This window comes from Pimephales promelas, chromosome 8 (assembly GCF_988280905.1).
Source record: "Pimephales promelas chromosome 8, fPimPro1.hap1.1, whole genome shotgun sequence".
NCBI classification, from domain to species: Eukaryota; Metazoa; Chordata; class Actinopteri; order Cypriniformes; family Leuciscidae; genus Pimephales; species Pimephales promelas.
Window position 1 is genome coordinate 23,178,054 of NC_142776.1, and position 18,620 is coordinate 23,196,673.

The window sequence follows — 18,620 nt, forward strand, 5'->3', positions numbered from 1 at the left end:
TTCAAGTTTTCTTAAGCTAGTTTAGCTGGTTGTTTCTGTTTCTAGAATGGCATCCTGTCTCTATGCCCAACATTTCAGGCATTACACTTTGGAGGATATATATCCCACAGTGCTTTGGTGCTTTAGAAGGCAGACATTCCCCGACGGGAGGGTTTTAGTGCAGTGCTCTCCAGTTTCACTCACCTAATTATTATGCCTTTGAGACCAGAAGCTGGTTTAAGTTAAAACAATATTATTCCAACATGGCTAAATGGTTAACCAGTCTGTTAGACAGGTCAGCGAGGCAAGTTTTAATAAATCGAAGCTTACATCTACAGCTGCCATCTCACGTTTTCCTTTCAAGAGCAATAGATTTTTTTTTTCCCTCTCTCTTTAACATTCTCATACTGTATGACTAAAGATGACGGTATATTAGCTTTGTGTGGAGAAGTGATGTTGGCTTGGCTCTGGTAGAGCAACACCCTGTTTGGCATAAATAAACTCTGATGTCATTGCTAGTTTAACTTTTTATAATTAGTTGAGCGGTTAAGAATCTTTAAACCGTATTTAGATATTTATGAACAACACATCCAGGCGCAGTCTGTGCACGGCCATGGAGAATGGAACACAATGTCAATCTACATTAAGATTAATCTGGGCTGCATTTACAGCAACAGATTGTGTTAAATAGAGAGTCAGAGGAAATGATGGCATATGCCCAGTGCTTAGTGTCATATTGTAAGAAAGAATCCTGAATGTTTGTATTTTCTATTATATTCTTTTTTACTCCCAGTACCTCAATAGCAAATAATCTCAGAAGATTAACCACATGGCTGATGGTTTGTTCACTTGTATGTTGTGTTGAGCAGAATTGACCGGAAGATGTCCAGCAGTCACACCAACTACAAACTAGATGAAGCGCAGGCCATCTTCAGCGAGCTCCGCAGCATTAAAAAGGCCATCAGCACCGGCGAGAAGGAGAGGCAGGACCTCATCCAGGTCAGATAGACACAAGTCCATCATCTTCATAGATTTTTCCTTGAAAGAGGAAAAGTTTTTTTATATTTTTATACTTGGTTAACAAAATATGTAGAACTGTGGATTGTGGAAACATGATCACAGTGTTGTTATAGCAAACTCTTTCAGTTCAGCTCTTTTCTGGGGTGTAACACCCAGTTTTCACAATCCAGTTAATCCTTAATGGCATCCACAATTTTTTTTCTCCTCATTGAAAATCCTGATACACTCACAGAATTGTCATGTTATTGAGGTGTAAAATGCACTGCAAACAGCAATTCAGTTTAACTAAATTAATTCTACATGACATTCCCTGTCTACTGAATGCATCAATGGATACTGAATAGACATTCATATCTCCCCTAATTTATCATTCATTTTAACACCTTCAACCTCCTCTCAAATATCTTTTATTTTAACAGGTGCTGCCATCTTGTGGTGAAAACTGATTACTGAGGATTTCTGTTATGAATATCACTTTAATTTGTGATTTGTTGTGCACAGAGCCTGGCCAAGCTGACGCTCAACTTCTGTGACTCCATTAATGAGGTGGCCAACAATGCAGAAACCCTGGGTAACTCCTGTAGTGTACAACAATACACAGACTCTGGATGCCAGACTGATCTGATGGGAGAGGTTTGTCAGGGTTTTGTTTTGCAACTGAACTATCAATTGTTTTATGTTTGACAGTATGATTTTGTGTCATAACAAAAATACAATTACATTCCTATATGCTCAATACTTTTAAATTGTAATTTTTCTCTTCCAGTTTGGCACACAGGAGCCACCACTGGTTGCAGACAGAGTCAAACTCAATTGGCAGTATGAAGAGGCTAAAAAGAAGTAAGGAGATTTGCAAAAATACACTGGATAACTGTTATTGACAACAAACATGTAAAAACAGTCAGCTGCTTGAAGTAAAATAGAATCCCATTAATTTTCTCTTGAGAGAAATAGATTTTTTCAGAATAACATTTAAACCTCGTTAAAAGTTTGTATATGCGAGTATATATTAATTAAGGTGTCAGTCACCATGTCCCAATTTGCATAGTATCCATCCTAGTACCCATAGTATGTGTCCCAAATTGTAATTCCAAATGGACCCGGATGGTCTACTATTTCCAGTTAGATTTCAAACTGCAGATCCATGCACACTCTGACGCATATATATATATATATATATATATATATATATATATATATTATTTATTTATTTATTTATTTTAAACTAATGTGTGATGTGTGAGACAGATGGTTAAGAGGTTTGAGTGAATAATAATCAGTATCTAGCCTGGTAAAAAAAAAATATATATATATATATATATATATATATTAAATGTTATACATATTATATTTCCTTTGCAACATTGTGAACTTTTATAAAGACAAGTTTGGACACTAATTTTTAAATGCATCATTATGAGAGTTCTGAGCATCAAGTAGTCTTTCTTCACAAAAACTGTACTTTTAGAGAATAGTACAAGTTTGTCAATTGTGACTCAGCAAGTGTGATTTCAACATAATAAAAAAAAAATCAATGTTTTTTCTATGATATTCTGGTACCTATATATGCATGGGGCGTGTGGCTCTGTGTTAATATTAGAATTTCCACCAATTTTTCATCTACTATGCAAATATCATAAGTCAAATCACTTTGAAACACCTGATTTCAGTCATGTGATTTCAAGGAGAAGAAGTTATTTGACTTGGAACTGCTTTTCAGCCTGACTGTGATTTCCCAAGAGTATGATCCTGTGCCTCATCCACTGCCTTTAAGGGAAACCCTGTCTGGATATGCTTCGTAACAATATTGCTACTACTTGACTTTAGATTTTAGCAGTTTGTGTAAAAGTAGAGTGGTGGATTGATGTGGCCTACATTGCATTTGGAAGCTCCTCTTTATTTTTAGAGGAACTGGTGCTGTAGTTTTTGGCCTCCGTGTTAGAACAGCGGCTCCATGCAAACGTCTTTACAAGATGCATGTTTCCATAGCAACAGAGTTGGCCACTGAGTGTATGCCAGGTATGACATCAGAGAGAGAAATTAGGGGGGAATGGGGAAAAGAGAGTCTTCTTCCACAGAAGAAAGCTGTGGAAACTTACATGCTCTTTGACTGAGTCACAATATCTGACCTCCAAAGTGCAGAGAAACAGTTTCTCATGCCAAACATAAAGCTGTAGTGTCTCTCTCTGCTCTTTAATATTTTTGCCAGCCCTTTTACTTACACACATGCACACATATTTACAATATAACATGCTGGACATGCCATTTCAGTTTTGAAGTAAAATGCGATAAAAAAATCCAGTAATCCAGTAAATGTTATTACAATTTAAATTAACTGTTTTTATTTTTTTTTAAATAAAATGTAATTTTAAAATGTAATTTATTCCTGTGATGGTAAAGCTGATTTTACCATCAGTGATTTTACCATCAGTCTTCAGTGATCCATCAGAAATCTTTCTAATCTGCTGATTTGGTGCTCAAGAAACATTTCTTATTGTTATCAATGTTGAAACCAGTTGTGCTGCTGTTTTTTTTTTTTTTTTTTTTTTTTCAGAATTATTTGATGAATGGAAAGTTCAAAATACCAGCATTTATTCGAATTCAAATTTCGAAGTCGCGCTTGATCAAATAATGCATCCATCTTAATAAAAGTTCAGTTTTCACTCTAACTGACTCCAACTTTTGAATGGTGGAATGAATAGTATTGCATTTATGTGATATTAATCATGGAACTGTCCTGTATGTGTAGCCTATTGAACACAATCATTTGATCATGTCTGCATTTATCTGTTTACAGAAGCTAAGATGATCCCTTGTTTTGTCTCTCTCTCTCTCTCTCTCCCTCTAGGATGTCCAGTATTCAGCATCAGTTGGCTCAGTTTGACAGTGAGAGCTGGTCGGGACGTGCGGAGGCCGACCGGGATCTGGACTGTCTGCAGCTGCTGCGGGAGAAGGAGGCTCTGCTCCAGGAGATCACTCTGCTCAGCCAGCAGCAGCACTCCTCCGAAACTCTGCTCCAGTTGCAGGAGGAGAAGCGCAGGCTGGGGGAGGAGGTGCAGAAAGCCCAGATTGTCCAGAGTCAGGGGGCCAGTCAGAGGTTGGAATGTATTTCATATATAAATAGTCATGTATGTGGATGTTTAACATATGTAGTATTCTTAGAAAAGATCACTTTTAAAGGATTGTTGCACTTTTAATTGGCAGGATTTTCAAGGATATTTCAGGTTTTGTAGCCCAAAGTAAAGCATGTTACAACCATGCAAAAAAAGTAAAGTTGCAGCAACATGGTGATAAAGAAAAGCATGTCAGGTCAACATAATATACCTCCACTCAAATGGGGGTTGAATAATGTATTCGTTATCAGCAAATCTTGCAAACAAAATATGTCGGTAAATGTTTTGTAAATGCCTGCAGAGGTAAAAAAAAAAACAGTACCCGTATTTCCCCGCTGAACAAAGCAGATGTTGGTGCTTGTGCCAGCTCTGAGCTGCTCATTAAGAGAATCTTAGATCTGAGACCTCAGCTGAGATTGGGTCTTTTTTGTCATATTACGTCAGTATACACATCAGCTTTCATATCCTCACCTGCATATTTTTTTCTTTTTCTTTTTTTGTTATGTAATTAATATTGATGGGTTTACTTTGTCACATTAGGAGCCATAAAATAGTAGAATAGCATTTTCTTATGATGGTCAAAATTAAATTACATGACAAATCGAATAAATGGCAGACTATGCACTGAAGTCATTTCCAGTTTTGCACAATGAGCAATTGAACAAATACTATTGCATTTGTGACCCACAGTCTATGATTCAGACATCAAATGGTTAGTTAAAACTAGGGCAGTCAAATGATTAATCGCGATTAATCACATCCAAAATAAAAGTTTTTGTTTACATAACATATGTGGGTGCGCTGTGTATAATAATTATATATATATATATATATATATATATATATACACTATATATATACACACACATGCTTGTATATATTTAAGAAATATTTTCATGTATATACTGTATATAGATTTATATAGAATTTATATCATATATAAATATTTTATATATAAATAATATTTTTTTCTTAAATATACATGCATTTGTGTATATACTGTATATATATATATATATATATATATATATATATATATATATATATATATATATATATATGAAGAGTTCAGATGCAAAAGCCTCTAAGTGCCATTTGAAATTTTCTTCTAAAATGATCATTTTTATCAAGCTTGTATATTTAAGTTTAGTGATTTCACTTAAATGGCAATGAAGATAACCTATTAATTGTCATTTAAGTGAAATTACTGAACTTAAATATACAAGCTTGAAAAAATTGTTAATTTAAAAGAAAATTTCAAATGGCATTTAGAGGCTTTTGCATCTGAACTCTTCATATATATATATATATATATATACACACACACACAAAATAATTATACACAGTGCACCCACATATATTATGTAAAAAAAAAAATATTTTGGATATGATTAATCACAATGATTATTTGACAGCCCTTGTTAAAACTGACTCGATAAATGCAGCAAATCTGTATCATTATCTGTCAAATGTGTCTATGTTGTGTAGGATATTACAGCAGGAGAAAAGGAATGTACTCATGAGGCAACTAGAGGAAGCCACCCGTATCACCACCTATCTACACTCTCAACTGAAGAGGTACATCACACACAACCTGAACACCCTCATACACACCTGATTCAGAGGGCAGAAATCAAGACTAACGCTGTCAGTTTAACACATGTATGTAATTATCATATAATAATACAAAAATTAATGAGAGAAGTAAAGTTAAACTGACTGTGTGTATAGATTAATATATTTAATTATTATGCTTTTATTTATTTTAATGATAACAATAACTAATTTAAAAGTATGCATTTATTTTCACTGTAAGCCGCTAATACACTTACTTTCTATAAAATAAACAACATATTGACTTTTGAAGCCTCTTTTCCAAAGCAATAATGTATTCAATTATTATCTTGGCTTTTTTCTCTGCAGATTTTGATAGAATATAATATTCAGTGTGATTATTGGTTACTGATTTAAATCAGCAGCATATCTTATCATGTGATGTGATGTGATTTTTCTTTTTTTTTAATCAATTAGCACCCCTAATCCAAAGAGGTAATGATAAAAACACTAATAAGAAAAAAATAACAGGATGTCTAACCACATCAACCCAAAAATGACCATTTCTCTCTGTGTGCAGCCTATCAGCCAGTAATCTGACAGTGTCCTCCAGCAGCAGCCGTGGCTCTTTAGCCTCCAGTCGTGGCTCTTTGGCATCCAGTCGTGGTTCTCTCAGCTCGGTCAGCTTCACCGACATCTACGGCCTACCCCAGTATGAGCGAACAGAAGGAAACTCTGATGTTCTGGACCCTTCTTTCCGCTACCTTCTCCCCTTGGAGACCCACAGTAGGGACGGCTCAGCCTTCGGCCCAAAACGTTCACACGACACACCGCAGTCTCTCACCTCTCTCTCCTCTCGGTCCTCGCTCTCGTCGCTCTCCCCTCCCAGCTCCCCCATGGACACCCCCTATCACTCAGTCCCCCAGGACTGTCCTCTGGCCCAGATGACAGAGGAGTACATGGAGGTGGCCAGCAGAGGGCTACGGAACCAGACTCAATCCCAGCAGCACACTACTCTTCCTGGGGAAGGGGAAGTGGGAATCCCAGCCACTGGACACCTCCTGGAAGGAAAGAGCCATAGAGACGGAGTTCTCCAAGGAACGCATAACTCCACAGGTGATGAATAATGACCTGGAAATTGCAACTGACTGATCGATTCAAAATGTTTAGTATTTTTCATTGTTCAAGTGTTAAGGCATTCAGAATTGAAAACAAAATAAATATGTAATTATTGATTATTTTTAATGGCTTAGAAATAAATTATAAAGAAGGCATTTTTGTTAAAATGTATAAATGATGTCAAATTGAATAATGTGTTAACATTTTTTAACACTTTACAATGATGTCCCATTAGTTCGCTTTTGTTAATGGGTTAACTAATATTAACTAACAAATCGTAATACGTTTGTTTCAGTATTTATTAATCTTTGTTAACGTTTTAACATTGTTTTGATGCAAAAAATTATTTACGTTTTCTATTTTTTTGTGTGTGTGTTTTTGACTCCATATAGGAGTAACCCTACGCTCTAAAAGTGCAAGTCGGACCAGTAGAAGAGCAAGACGAGTGTCTGCAGGAGTAAATGAAGACATTTTGGCAACAGACAGTGGGGTCTTTGAAGCCTGGAGCAGAAGGTGAGAGGATATTCTGTAATAAAGATAAAGACTTTAAAGTGATAGTTCACCAACTATTCTGTCATCAATTCAATCAACTCACCCTCATGCCATTCCAAACCCATAAAAGAAAATTGATAAAGTATTGAGAATGTATTGACCATGGGTTGTCAAGCTCCTACAAATACTATGTGCGCAGTCTTTGTATACTAACACAATTTGGGTTGTGAAAAAAAAAAAAAAAACACGTTACAAATATATATATATATATTTAATCTTCAAATTGGCATGTACCTACTTTGGAATGTGTACTTTTGTATCACACATTATCGTTATATCCTCTACACAAAAGTACACACACACACATATAGACTACTGTTCAAAAGTTTGAAACAGTAGTAAGATTAATATTTTTTGTAGCAAGCATGTATTGTTTAAAAGTGACATTTATAATGTTACAAAATATTTCCATTTCAAGTAAAAGCTTTTCTTTTAGCATCACCGTATCCACAAAAATATCAAGCAGCACAACTTTTTTCAACATTGATTATAATAAGAAATGTTTCTAGAGCATCAAATCAGGATATTAGAATGATTTCTGAAGGATCATGTGACACTGAAGACTGGAGTAATGATGCTGAAAATTCACATGAATATATTTTAAAATGTATTATTTAAAATAGAAAACAATTAATTTGAAACATTTTAAATTCCAATAATATTCCACAGTATTTTTGGTCAATTAAATAAATAACACAACAGCAAATTAAATCTTACCAACCACAAACTTAAAACGGTATTGTATAATTGCATGCATGTTAATGCATTGCTGTGTTATAATCGTCTAAATTTCTCTTTCCAGTAGGCCAGAGGAATCAGAAGAAGTCAGTTTTGCTCAAGACGTCACAGCCTCAGTGCCAGTTCAGATTCAGCTTGGTCTTCTGTAAGCAGCACACACTCTCTCATACACATACATGCATACTTCCCTCATTATAAACCACCAAATCACTCTTATTAAAACATTCATTCACTCTGGGTGGCTCTTTTGCAGATATGATTCAAATGGCATGTTTTTGCTGCTGCATGTTCTTCAGATGAGATATTTAAGCAAGGCCACCATTAGAGATGGATGCAAAGTGTAAGTACTCCCATCTTATATCCATTAATGCACTCACTCTGCTCTACTTCTGTGATGTCCTTTGCAGAAACTTTTTACACATGTGCACAATATCTCCTTGTTTGCATCTTTGAAATTCACAGATTTGTGAAGGTTCATGTTCTCCCGGTGGACTCCAGTCGGCCCTGCACATATTACTGCTGTAAGGCCCAGGAGCCTCAATCTCTTCTCAGCTTTAATGAGGGCTTCCGGATCCCCCTGAGTGCTGGAGGCCCTGGGGCCCATGCCTTACAGTTAAACCTCTGTGCTGTAGGACCCCTCACTCAAGAGGAGCCACTGGTTAGACTAAAAATTCACTCAGAAATAGCATGCTGATAATTTAAATTGTAATGAATCATTTTGTATTCACTAAAATAATGAAGTTATGAGTATTTTTGGACCACGCTGTATGTAAAATGTTAAAATGTGTAGCTTTGAGATGTGTGAGATGATGTATGACCTGTGTCTGTTTGTGGATCAGGGTTCTGCTCAGGTTTCGCTGACAGACTGTGCTTGCAGCACAGAAATGATCTTCCAGTGGCACAAAGTGCAGATCCACAGCACGGAGAACCACAGGCCCGAGCACGGCCGCCTCACTCAATCCAGCCGTATTATGGATGAGGAGGAGGAAAAGAACGAAGGGCAGGGCAAGCTTGAGGTGAGATCACAACACTGCACACCTTTCTGATCCTTGACTGCCATTATGCTTTAATTAAAAGAATAGTTCACTCAAAAATCCAAAAGTTGTCATCATTTATTCACTCTGAGAATTTGTTCCAACGACTTATTTAGTTCAGTTGTGGCATTTATGTTTTACTAAGTTTTCTCATTTTAATTGAGTCTTTGGTCACTTATAACATGCATTTGAAAATGCAACACACCAACCATCTTCCTAAATGTATAATGAGAATCATTTATAAATCTGTTGTTAACCAAAAGAGAAGTTTTAAAGTTGGCATCATACAGAAGTCGCAATCATCTTGCAAAAAGTATTCGTAATCGTACCCCTTCATTTTTTTCACATTTTGTTATGTTGCTGCCTTATGTTATCTACACTCCATATACCATAATGACAAAGCCAAAAAAAAAAGAAAAAAGCTTTGTGACAACTTTGCAAATTTATAAAAAAATAAAAAAAATAAAATAATTTTATTGCATATTACTAGTACCCTTTTCTGGGACACTTGAAATTTAGCTCTGGAGCATTCCAATTTCACTTCCTGTGGCAAATGGGTATGATTTGGAAAGGCACACACCTCTCATTAAAAGGTCTAACAACTGAAAATGCATATCAGAGCCATGACCAAGCCATGAGGTGAGAAGAACTGCCTGTAGAGCTCAGAGACAAGATTGTGTCAAGCAGACTAGAAAGAAAAAAAAGATTCTGCTGCATTGAAGGTTCACAGAATATGCGTAATCCTTAATAGAAGATTTGAACAACCTGGACTCTTCCCAGAACTGGCCTCCTTGCCAAATTTAGAAAGAATAGTGACCAAGAAGCTTATGGTCACTCTAATTGAGCTCCATGATCATATATGGAGATGGGAGAAACTTCACTGCAACACTCCACCGATCTGGGCTTTATGGCAGAGAGACCAGACTCAAGCCTCTCCTCAGTGGAGAAGACACACACTTGGAATTTGCAAAAAAGCACCTAAATGACTCTCTCAGACTGAGAAACATTATTTTCTGGTCTGATGAAACCAGGCACTGTTCATCAACAGTAAAGTGTAGTGGTGGCAAGATCATGGCTTATGGACAACTCTGTGAATGTCCTTGAGTGGCCCAACCAGAGCCTGAGTCAGAGCCAACTCAATCAAACATCTCTGTAGAAACCTGAAAATGTCTTTCCACTGACATTCCCTATCCTACCTGACAGAGCTTGAGAGGATCTGAGGAGAGGAATGACAGAAATTCCCAAATGCAGATGTGTAAAGCTTGTCGCATCATACCCAAAAAGACTTGTGCTTCAACTAAGTCCTGAGTTAAGGGCACAAATAATTATGCAGTGTACTTATTTCAGTTTTTCCTTTTCAATAAATTTGTTCAGTTGTCATAAATCAGATTTTTGCTTTGCTTTATCATGTATGGAGTGTAGATTTATCTGAAAAAATAAGTAATTTAATGTAGTTTTACAATGACAAAATGTGAAAAGAATGAAGGGGTATGAATACTTTCACAAGGCACTGAATATTAAAGGGAAACCGCTTCTCAAATGGAAAGAAAAGCAAAACGGGACTTGCATCTTGGTTGCATCTCAGGAAGTTACTTTGATTAAAGATTACATGGGCACATGAATTAAAATAAATGATTTGCACAGATAAATAATTTAGTAAGACTGGTGTGGAGAAATCATTTCTAATAAAAATAAGAATTGTCCTATTTCATTTCATGGTGACTTTAAGGTCTTGTAACAGTTTTCTGCCAAACATAAATTTAGTTTAATGTTAAGACAGCCAAAAATATTATTATTGTACTTTTTAAAATATTCTTATTATTGTATATTATAATTGTTAAATAGTCATGTTGTTCTTAGCTGATCACATGTCTGTTTAATGTTAAAATATTCTAATGTTCATAAAGATTTGCTAAGAAGAAGAAATCAACATACAATTTTTTTTTCCATATTAAGTTAAAATAACACAAATATTTTAAAAATACAAAAAAGGTCTTTCCTCTGCTGTCCATTTTCGTGTAGGTGTCGGTGATGACTCATTTGGAAGAGATGAAGAAAGAGTTGCAGAGGAGTGAAGAGGAGCTGGAAAGGAAGGAAGAGACTGGGGAGGCGGTTTCTGAGAGGTCCACACACTCACTGTCTTTCTATAAACCTTTCAGCTTATGGCTAAGAACACACACACATCAGATGATGCTGTAACTGCTGTGTGTGATTTAGGAGTTGGCAGGCGGAGTCAGTGGACAGCGGCTGCAGTAACAGTACAGCGTTTGTCATTCCCTGTCCTGAGAGTCTTTACGGTGAAGGTGTCTGCGTGACCTCTGGGAGACGCTGTCTCCAGCCTGCAGAGAGAAATCCAATTGTGAAGGTATTGGGAAGTGTTACAAAAGTCATAGCAACTTTATGAATTGTCCTCTTATTATTAAACAATCTATTTTCTAGACTTTATGCAATATTCAAGGTTGTTTAGAAATTGCTGAAAGTTATATAACAAAAATACAAGCTGCTCATTTCAGCTTTTAAATGCCTTAGTCTGTTAAGCTTCTGTTAAATGCAAATGACTTAAAAGGCTTTTGTTTATATGCTCAGAGAGGCTCATAATTGACATTTTTGGGTGAACTAACCTTCAATAGATCATTAATAGATCACATGTTTGTTTGTTTTTCAGGTGGACAAGGCAACCAACACAGAAGGTGTGTTTCCAGAGCCAATGAGGATGCGGCCGAAAGAAAGGGCAGGACGCTGGGGTCACAGCTCACCGTTCATGCGGAGCAGCACAATAGTCCGATCTCAGACGTTTTCACCTGGAGCGCGCAGTCAGTACGTCTGCAGGGTAAGTGGAAACATTCACTTCACACAATGGGTTAGTGATGGCTGATCTGACAAAATCAGTATGAGTGATGGTTTTTTTTATCACAAGAATGATATCTTGCATGAATATTCACAATACTGAAATTAAGCCACTAAATGTTTTATATATTACATGCGCTCGCAAAACATTTGTTTTTATTTGCGGATGAGCGAAAAGTTTCTCGGGGGAACGCAAAACATTTGCGAGAGAACGCAAAAGCATTGCCAAATAATTGTTCCTCCCATCTCGTATATTTTTTTCTTCATCATGACCCTTTAGGGACTCCATAAGATATATTCATCAAAACAAGAAAAACATCTGCCAGTGGAGTCAGAAAAAATATATTTAATTCAAAGGGAAAACAAGATTATTCATTAGATTGTCATTTTAATACATTTAGCTAAATATAAGACTTAATATCTTACGTTATTTTGCTTCTCAAGTAAATGTGTCTATTTAAGAATGTTTAGATATTTGTACTGAAAAAAAAAATACTCAGTAAGAAAAGAATTTGTTTTTACAGTGATAACATTTTTTAATTAGAAATGAGTGGTCACAAACCAAAATATATGATTTAAAACAAAATAAATAACGAATCTTGCATCAATAAAAAAACAGCTTTACTTTACAATGTATTCACTTTCCCTTTGTTTTCCCTCGTTCACAGTTGTACAGAAGTGACAGTGACAGCTCTACTCTACCAAAGAAATCCCCCTTCATCAGAAACACTCTAGAGCGACGGACTCTGAGATATAAACAGGTTGGAATGAGCATGTAGCTGTGTTACACACATTTAATCATCTTTTGCTCTGGAAGTGTACTTACTGTATGTGTCCATTTCACGTGACCGCAGCAGTCTCACCGCTCCTCTCTGGCTGAGCAGCCCACACGTACCTCTCTGGACCTGGAGCTGGACCTCCAGGCCTGCCGTACACGACAGAGGCAGCTGAGCGAGGAGCTGGCCGCTCTGCGGGAGCTCAAACTGAGGCTGGAGGAGCCCATGCAGGGCCCCCGCGGCCCCGCGGACCTCCCTCATTGGGCCCTGCGGGATGAGCGTTTCCGAAACCTGTTACGTGAGGCCCAGAGACAGGTACTGCCCATTTATATGTCTTTTCTGTATCTGCATTGCTGCTTTCTAAATTTCTCACAGATTTGTAAATTTGGTAACACTTTGGCTAACATGAATGCTTTAGCTATGAACTAAAAATACTTTTACAGTATTCATTAATCTAGGTTAATTTCTTCACCTACTTTTTTTAATATTTGAAATTGTATTGATTTAACATGAGTTATTTTTGTATTATATACGTACGAACATGAGAGAAGTCTCTTATGCTCACCAAGGCTGCATTTATTTGACGAAAAATAAAGCTAAAACAGTAATATTGTGAAATATTATTTAAATTTAAACTGTTTTCCATTTTAGCGTATTCTAAAAAGTAACTTATTCCTATGACGGCAAAGCTGGATTTTCAGCATCATTACTCCAGTCTTCAGTGTCACATGATCCTTCAGAAATCATTCTAATATGCTGATTTGCTGCTCAAGAAACATTTAAACTTTTATACTTTTGGTAAATTAAATGTTGTTGTTAAATAAAAGTATATATTTCTTAAAAGGATACATTTTTAAGATGTCAAGTTGTATAAAACTTCGTTATTGTAGAGGAAGGAACAGAAATTAACAATGATCAATAGTATAATTACTGTATAAATTAACAATATGCATAAATGACATTACCTGATATTTATATCTATTGTATAATTTTGTATTGTATTGAGGATTTTAAATATTATATGGTATTTTGCCACTTGACCATTTACCATTGCAAATTTTTATTGGGATGGAGTTAAGACCACAGAGTACATTGGTAAAACGCCAATTTTAACAGACTTATTAAGAAAAAATTGTATTAAATGTATACTTTTACAACTATGACTGACATGAATACAAGCAGAGGTAAAGAAAGGGAGACAGGGCACAATTCTAAGATGTTGTGAATTGTAGCTTCTGTTTAAAATCACCTTTATTGTTGATTAATTTATTTTTCTCCTCTTAACTCTGTCTTGCAGGCCAAGCAGAGCAGGCAGGAGCAGAGGCAGGAGGAAGCTGCTGAAAGGAGGTTGCGAAAAGCCTCAAAAGAGGTTTTGCAAATGAGGGGCCAGAGCCACAAAGAGCCCCTCCCCGTGCAGACGTTCAAGTGAGTCTTTCATTACATTTCCATTTATTTAAGGGTTAGTTCACCCACAAATTTGAATTATGTCATTGATTATCATGTCGTCCCAAACCCATAAGACCTTAGTTTACCTTCAGAACACAAATTAATTATATTTTTGTTGAAATCCAAGAGCTTTTTGACCCCCCTATAGACAGCAACGCAATTACCACTTAGTTTCTAGGCCCAGAAAGGTTATAAAGACATTGTTAAAATAGTCAATATGACTACAGTGGTTCAGCCATAATGTTATGAAATCACAAGAACACTATTTGTGCACTAAAACCCCACAATATAACTACTTATTCAACTATTTCTTATTCCGTGTCAGTGTCTGTTCAGCTCCTGACACTGGAGCCGGCTTTCTGATGTAGAACCCGGAAGTGTTGCATTGTGTTTACACATCAGAGACTGACATGTTGTTATTTTTGCACAAAAAGTATTCTTGTCGCTTCTTAAAGGGTTAGTTCACCCAAAAATGAAAATTAAGTAATTAATTACTCACCCCCATGCTGTACCAACCCCGTAAGACCTTCGTTCATCTTCGGAACACAAATGAAGATATTTTTGATTAAATTTGAGAGCTGTATAACTACCACATTGGCTGCCTAAGGGACTGGCTCTTGACGGCCCAGAAAGTCAATGAAGAAAATGTTTAAATATTCCATGTGACTACAGTGGCTCAACTATAAGTTTATCAAGCGACGAGAATACTTTTCGTGCGAAAAAACAAACAAACATGCGTCGTGGAAATCTAAGGAAGTCTCGTTTCAGGCCAACAAGGATAGTCGAATAAAGTCGTTATTTTTGTTTGTTTTTTCGCACAAAAAGTATTCTCGTCGCTTGATAAAATTATAGTTGAGCCAGTGTAGTCACATGGAATATTTAAACATTTTCTTCATTGACTTTCTGGGCCGTCAAGAGCCAGTCCCTTAGGCAGCCAATGTGGTAGTTATACAGTTCTCAAATTTAATCAAAAATATCTTCATTTGTGTTCCGAAGATGAACGAAGGTCTTACGGGGTTGGTACAGCATGGGGGTGAGTAATTAATGACTTAATTTTCATTTTTGGGTGAACTAACCCTTTAACCCTCAAATGGTGTTCGTTTCCTGTTTACACCTCTGGGCTTCGGGGTCTATACGACCCCAACAATTAATTGAGTAATTGTACAAAAAATATACATTTTTAATCATACAAATAATATATATTTTTTTTTTGTTTACTTCTCATCTGTTCATTAATGCTGTGTTTTTGGAGATATAAAGTACTTTTGTATCCATATACCACACAATTCCTCATCTACACCAGCCTTTCTCAAACTTTTTTCAGTCAGGGCACCTTTCAAAAGTGCATAAAATCTCAAGGCACCCCAGTGTAAAATATAATTTAAAAACACTGCATAACCCAAATTTAAATGCAAATGTCTTGTTTAGTTAGACAGAACAGTAATGAACAGAGCATAATATTAACTGTAAATAACAATAATAATAAAAACTTTATAGCACCTTTAAAAACACAGGTTTGCAAAGTAATTCACAAAATAATTAATCAGAGACACAAATGCCATAAAACCGTAAGAGGTGGACCGCCCAATACAAGAACCCAATAACAAATCCAGACCAGGAGAACTCAAATGAAGTGCAGGATGCAGATAAAATAAAATAAAAATCCCCAGCTCTTGTGGGGATTTTCTTTTCAAAAAACGATCCATAATGCTGTAACTAAAGTGGCCTAAATTCACGTTTATTTTTACGTTTCTGTCAGTCTGAGGTGTTGCTATAACGCGTTGCTATGGATTGCGTCACTTGCGTCAAGTTGTGTGTGTCTTGCTTCGGTCTTGTGAGACGGATTTTTTTATGATTAATTTTATATGTTTATCTAAAATGATTTTACAATTTTATTAATATGTTCATATAAAGAAGAATGTAAATTCAAATATATTTATATATGTAATGTCAGCTGTCTTTTTTTCCGGGGTTTTTTTTTCCACATTTTTTTTAGCCTACGTAATTTTTTGGCGGCACCCCTGACACAGCTAGGGGGCACCCCAGTGTGCCGCGGCACCCACTTTGAGAAAGGCTGATCTACACTATTAGGTTGCATATGAAGTATCATTTTTTTTATGATACATTACATTTATGCTCTAGTACTAGGCCTTCATTTCTATGTAAAAATTTTCAGATTAATGCCGGATTTTTTTTTTTTTTTTTTTGACACATGAAGAAAACATATTTATTTTTTCACATTTCCCATTCATTTCAATGTGGGGTCATATTGACCCCAAAGACCAGAAGTGTAAACTTTTTTTTTTTTTTTTTACATACCTTCAGAACAACCGAACCAAGCTCATTTTTTGTGTGTATAGATAGATAATGTATGAAAAGTCACAAAATCTTATTCCACTGAGATGAAGGGAACCTTTTTTTAATAAGAGGGCTAAAATTAAAGTGCAAGCACTGTTGTCACATGGACTATTTTAACGATGTCTTCACTAGCTTTCTGGACATTGAAAGTGGCTATTACATTGCTGTCGATAGGAGGGTCTTTAAGCTTTTAGATTTCATCAAAAATGTATTATTTTTTGATCTGAAGATGAACAAAAGTCTTACTGGTTTGGAACAACATGGGGGTGAATAATTAATGACAGAATTTTCATTTTTGGATGAGCTGACCCTTTAATAAACACCAATGCATGGAGAGAATTTCTGATAAATGTGAAATGTATCAATCTTTCCTGAGGCAGAGAGAAGATGGCTTTCTTTACTAGACCAAGATTCAACATCCCGCCTCTGCCAGCTGACGATGTGTGAGCGCCCCCTAGGCCACACTATATCAAATATGAAGAATCTGTCTGTTTTATTTTGTTTTTTTGTATTCATGCCCATGAAGTAATTAGAACAGAAATGTAATTATTTCAGCACAAAGATTAAAAGTTATTTGATATGCAACATTTGAACAGAAAGCTGTACAAAACAAGCGTGTGTGGGGTTGTGCGTGATTGTGAGTGTGTGCGCGTGCGTGCGTGTGGTAGTACTAATGAACACGTACACCTATATTTTATGTAATTATTGACATCTTGGCAATTTTTCCTGCTTGTTTAAAGGGGGGAAATAAGTGTTTTATAAAAGAACAAAGCATCTTTTTACTCCTGTACGATGTACTTCTGATATTTCGATGTCTACGCTTACTTAAGGCTGGAAGACGGGAACAAAGTCAGTTTAGACAAATTCACTGTACTGTAACTTATTTTATAGTACTTTTCCTTGAAGGAAATAAAAATGCTCCCTGCTTTTTAATGTATTTTATAAAGCTTAAAACAAATAGCACTTACTGTAAGTGTTTTTGACGTACAGTAGAATGGAAATTTTGGCTGATTTTGTTTCTGTTACCTGATTCTTTAAAGTTATTTACTTAATGTCACTTTTTTTTTTGATCCACTTTTGTTGCAGTTGTCATTGTCCCTTGTGCTGTTATTCTATTAAATTTATTAATATTAATTATTACTTGTAATTTTCAATATATAGACGAATATAATTTTGTATGCTGTCTGTAAAACATCTGCAGTGTTACCTCTCTTATGAAGATAAAAGCATTAAACCGTGAAAGTGCAGCTGTTTTTGAGAAATAACCTTTCAAGATCAAATCAGTGGTTTGTTTGGCAATGATGTTCATCATAAGTTCTAATGTAAATGATTATAATCATTAGTTTAGTGGATTGATGTCAGGTTTGTACATTATGATCTTTAAAGGCCTGTTACTCCAGAATTTGTTATCTAAATTGCCCAGAAGGTGGCGTCTTAAACCTGCTCTTGGGCTCACATGTGTTTTGCTAGTATTTCAGGAAAGTACTATGTTGTAGACTACACAATTTTGCACATAATAATCCTTAAATACATGGATATTACAAACAACGCTTTGCAGTGAAATTTCTCTTCGGCTATACGATATCTAACAATAGGACTATTAATGAGCCATTACTTATGATGGTTAAATTAACGTCATCTAATGATTCAAGCCCATTTTCAGCACTTTTTCTGGCATTTGCTGCCTTTAAATAGAAGCACAGCAGGTTTAGTTAAAAAGCATCAGATCTGGAACATTAATGAGGTGAAAATCTTAAAACTGGAAACGGGAAGAATGATGTTTGTTTAAAAATAGAGCAAGATTGCTGTTCTAATCCTTAATGATCTTTAAAAGCTGCACATAAAACCTCTCATTAAAGGAATTTCCATGGAGAGCTTTGATGGCTTTTTACTAAAACCGCAAATTAAAGGTGATTATCAACTTGCATCAGTGTCTCCCAACAGGAGATGTATTCATAAATACATAAATACATGAAATGTATTCATAAATAAATCTGTAGTCGTTGATAATCGGTTGAAATAACACTTGACTGTTAATAGCCCATTTACAGGTTTTACCAAGACAAATTAATGTGTTTTTGTAT

General features: G+C 35.7%; 1 protein-coding gene across 4 annotated transcripts in view; it reads left to right on the top strand.

Moving 5' to 3' along the window:
- The window catches only part of wwc3 (WWC family member 3), a 52,715-nt gene extending 34,307 nt beyond the window's left edge, over window positions 1–18,408 (top strand). The window contains exons 6-24 of one of the 4 annotated variants that reach the window (XM_039691613.2): window positions 849–978; window positions 1,501–1,632; window positions 1,766–1,839; window positions 3,848–4,096; window positions 5,601–5,690; window positions 6,144–6,161; window positions 6,247–6,782; window positions 7,178–7,298; window positions 8,140–8,220; window positions 8,329–8,415; window positions 8,538–8,733; window positions 8,915–9,091; window positions 11,132–11,232; window positions 11,327–11,474; window positions 11,775–11,939; window positions 12,625–12,717; window positions 12,814–13,047; window positions 14,030–14,157; window positions 16,917–18,408. In XM_039691613.2, the coding sequence (XP_039547547.2) occupies window positions 849–978; window positions 1,501–1,632; window positions 1,766–1,839; window positions 3,848–4,096; window positions 5,601–5,690; window positions 6,144–6,161; window positions 6,247–6,782; window positions 7,178–7,298; window positions 8,140–8,220; window positions 8,329–8,415; window positions 8,538–8,733; window positions 8,915–9,091; window positions 11,132–11,232; window positions 11,327–11,474; window positions 11,775–11,939; window positions 12,625–12,717; window positions 12,814–13,047; window positions 14,030–14,157; window positions 16,917–16,983 (2,827 nt within the window). In that variant the 3' untranslated portion in view covers window positions 16,984–18,408. Of the gene's footprint in view, window positions 1–848; window positions 979–1,500; window positions 1,633–1,765; window positions 1,840–3,847; window positions 4,097–5,600; window positions 5,691–6,143; window positions 6,162–6,246; window positions 6,783–7,177; window positions 7,299–8,139; window positions 8,221–8,328; window positions 8,416–8,537; window positions 8,734–8,914; window positions 9,092–11,131; window positions 11,233–11,326; window positions 11,475–11,774; window positions 11,940–12,624; window positions 12,718–12,810; window positions 13,048–14,029; window positions 14,158–16,916 lie in introns of all 4 variants that reach the window. The other 3 variants (XM_089134198.1, XM_039691612.2, XM_039691614.2) reach the window with 3 other exon arrangements.
- The last annotated feature ends 212 nt before the right edge of the window (window positions 18,409–18,620 follow it).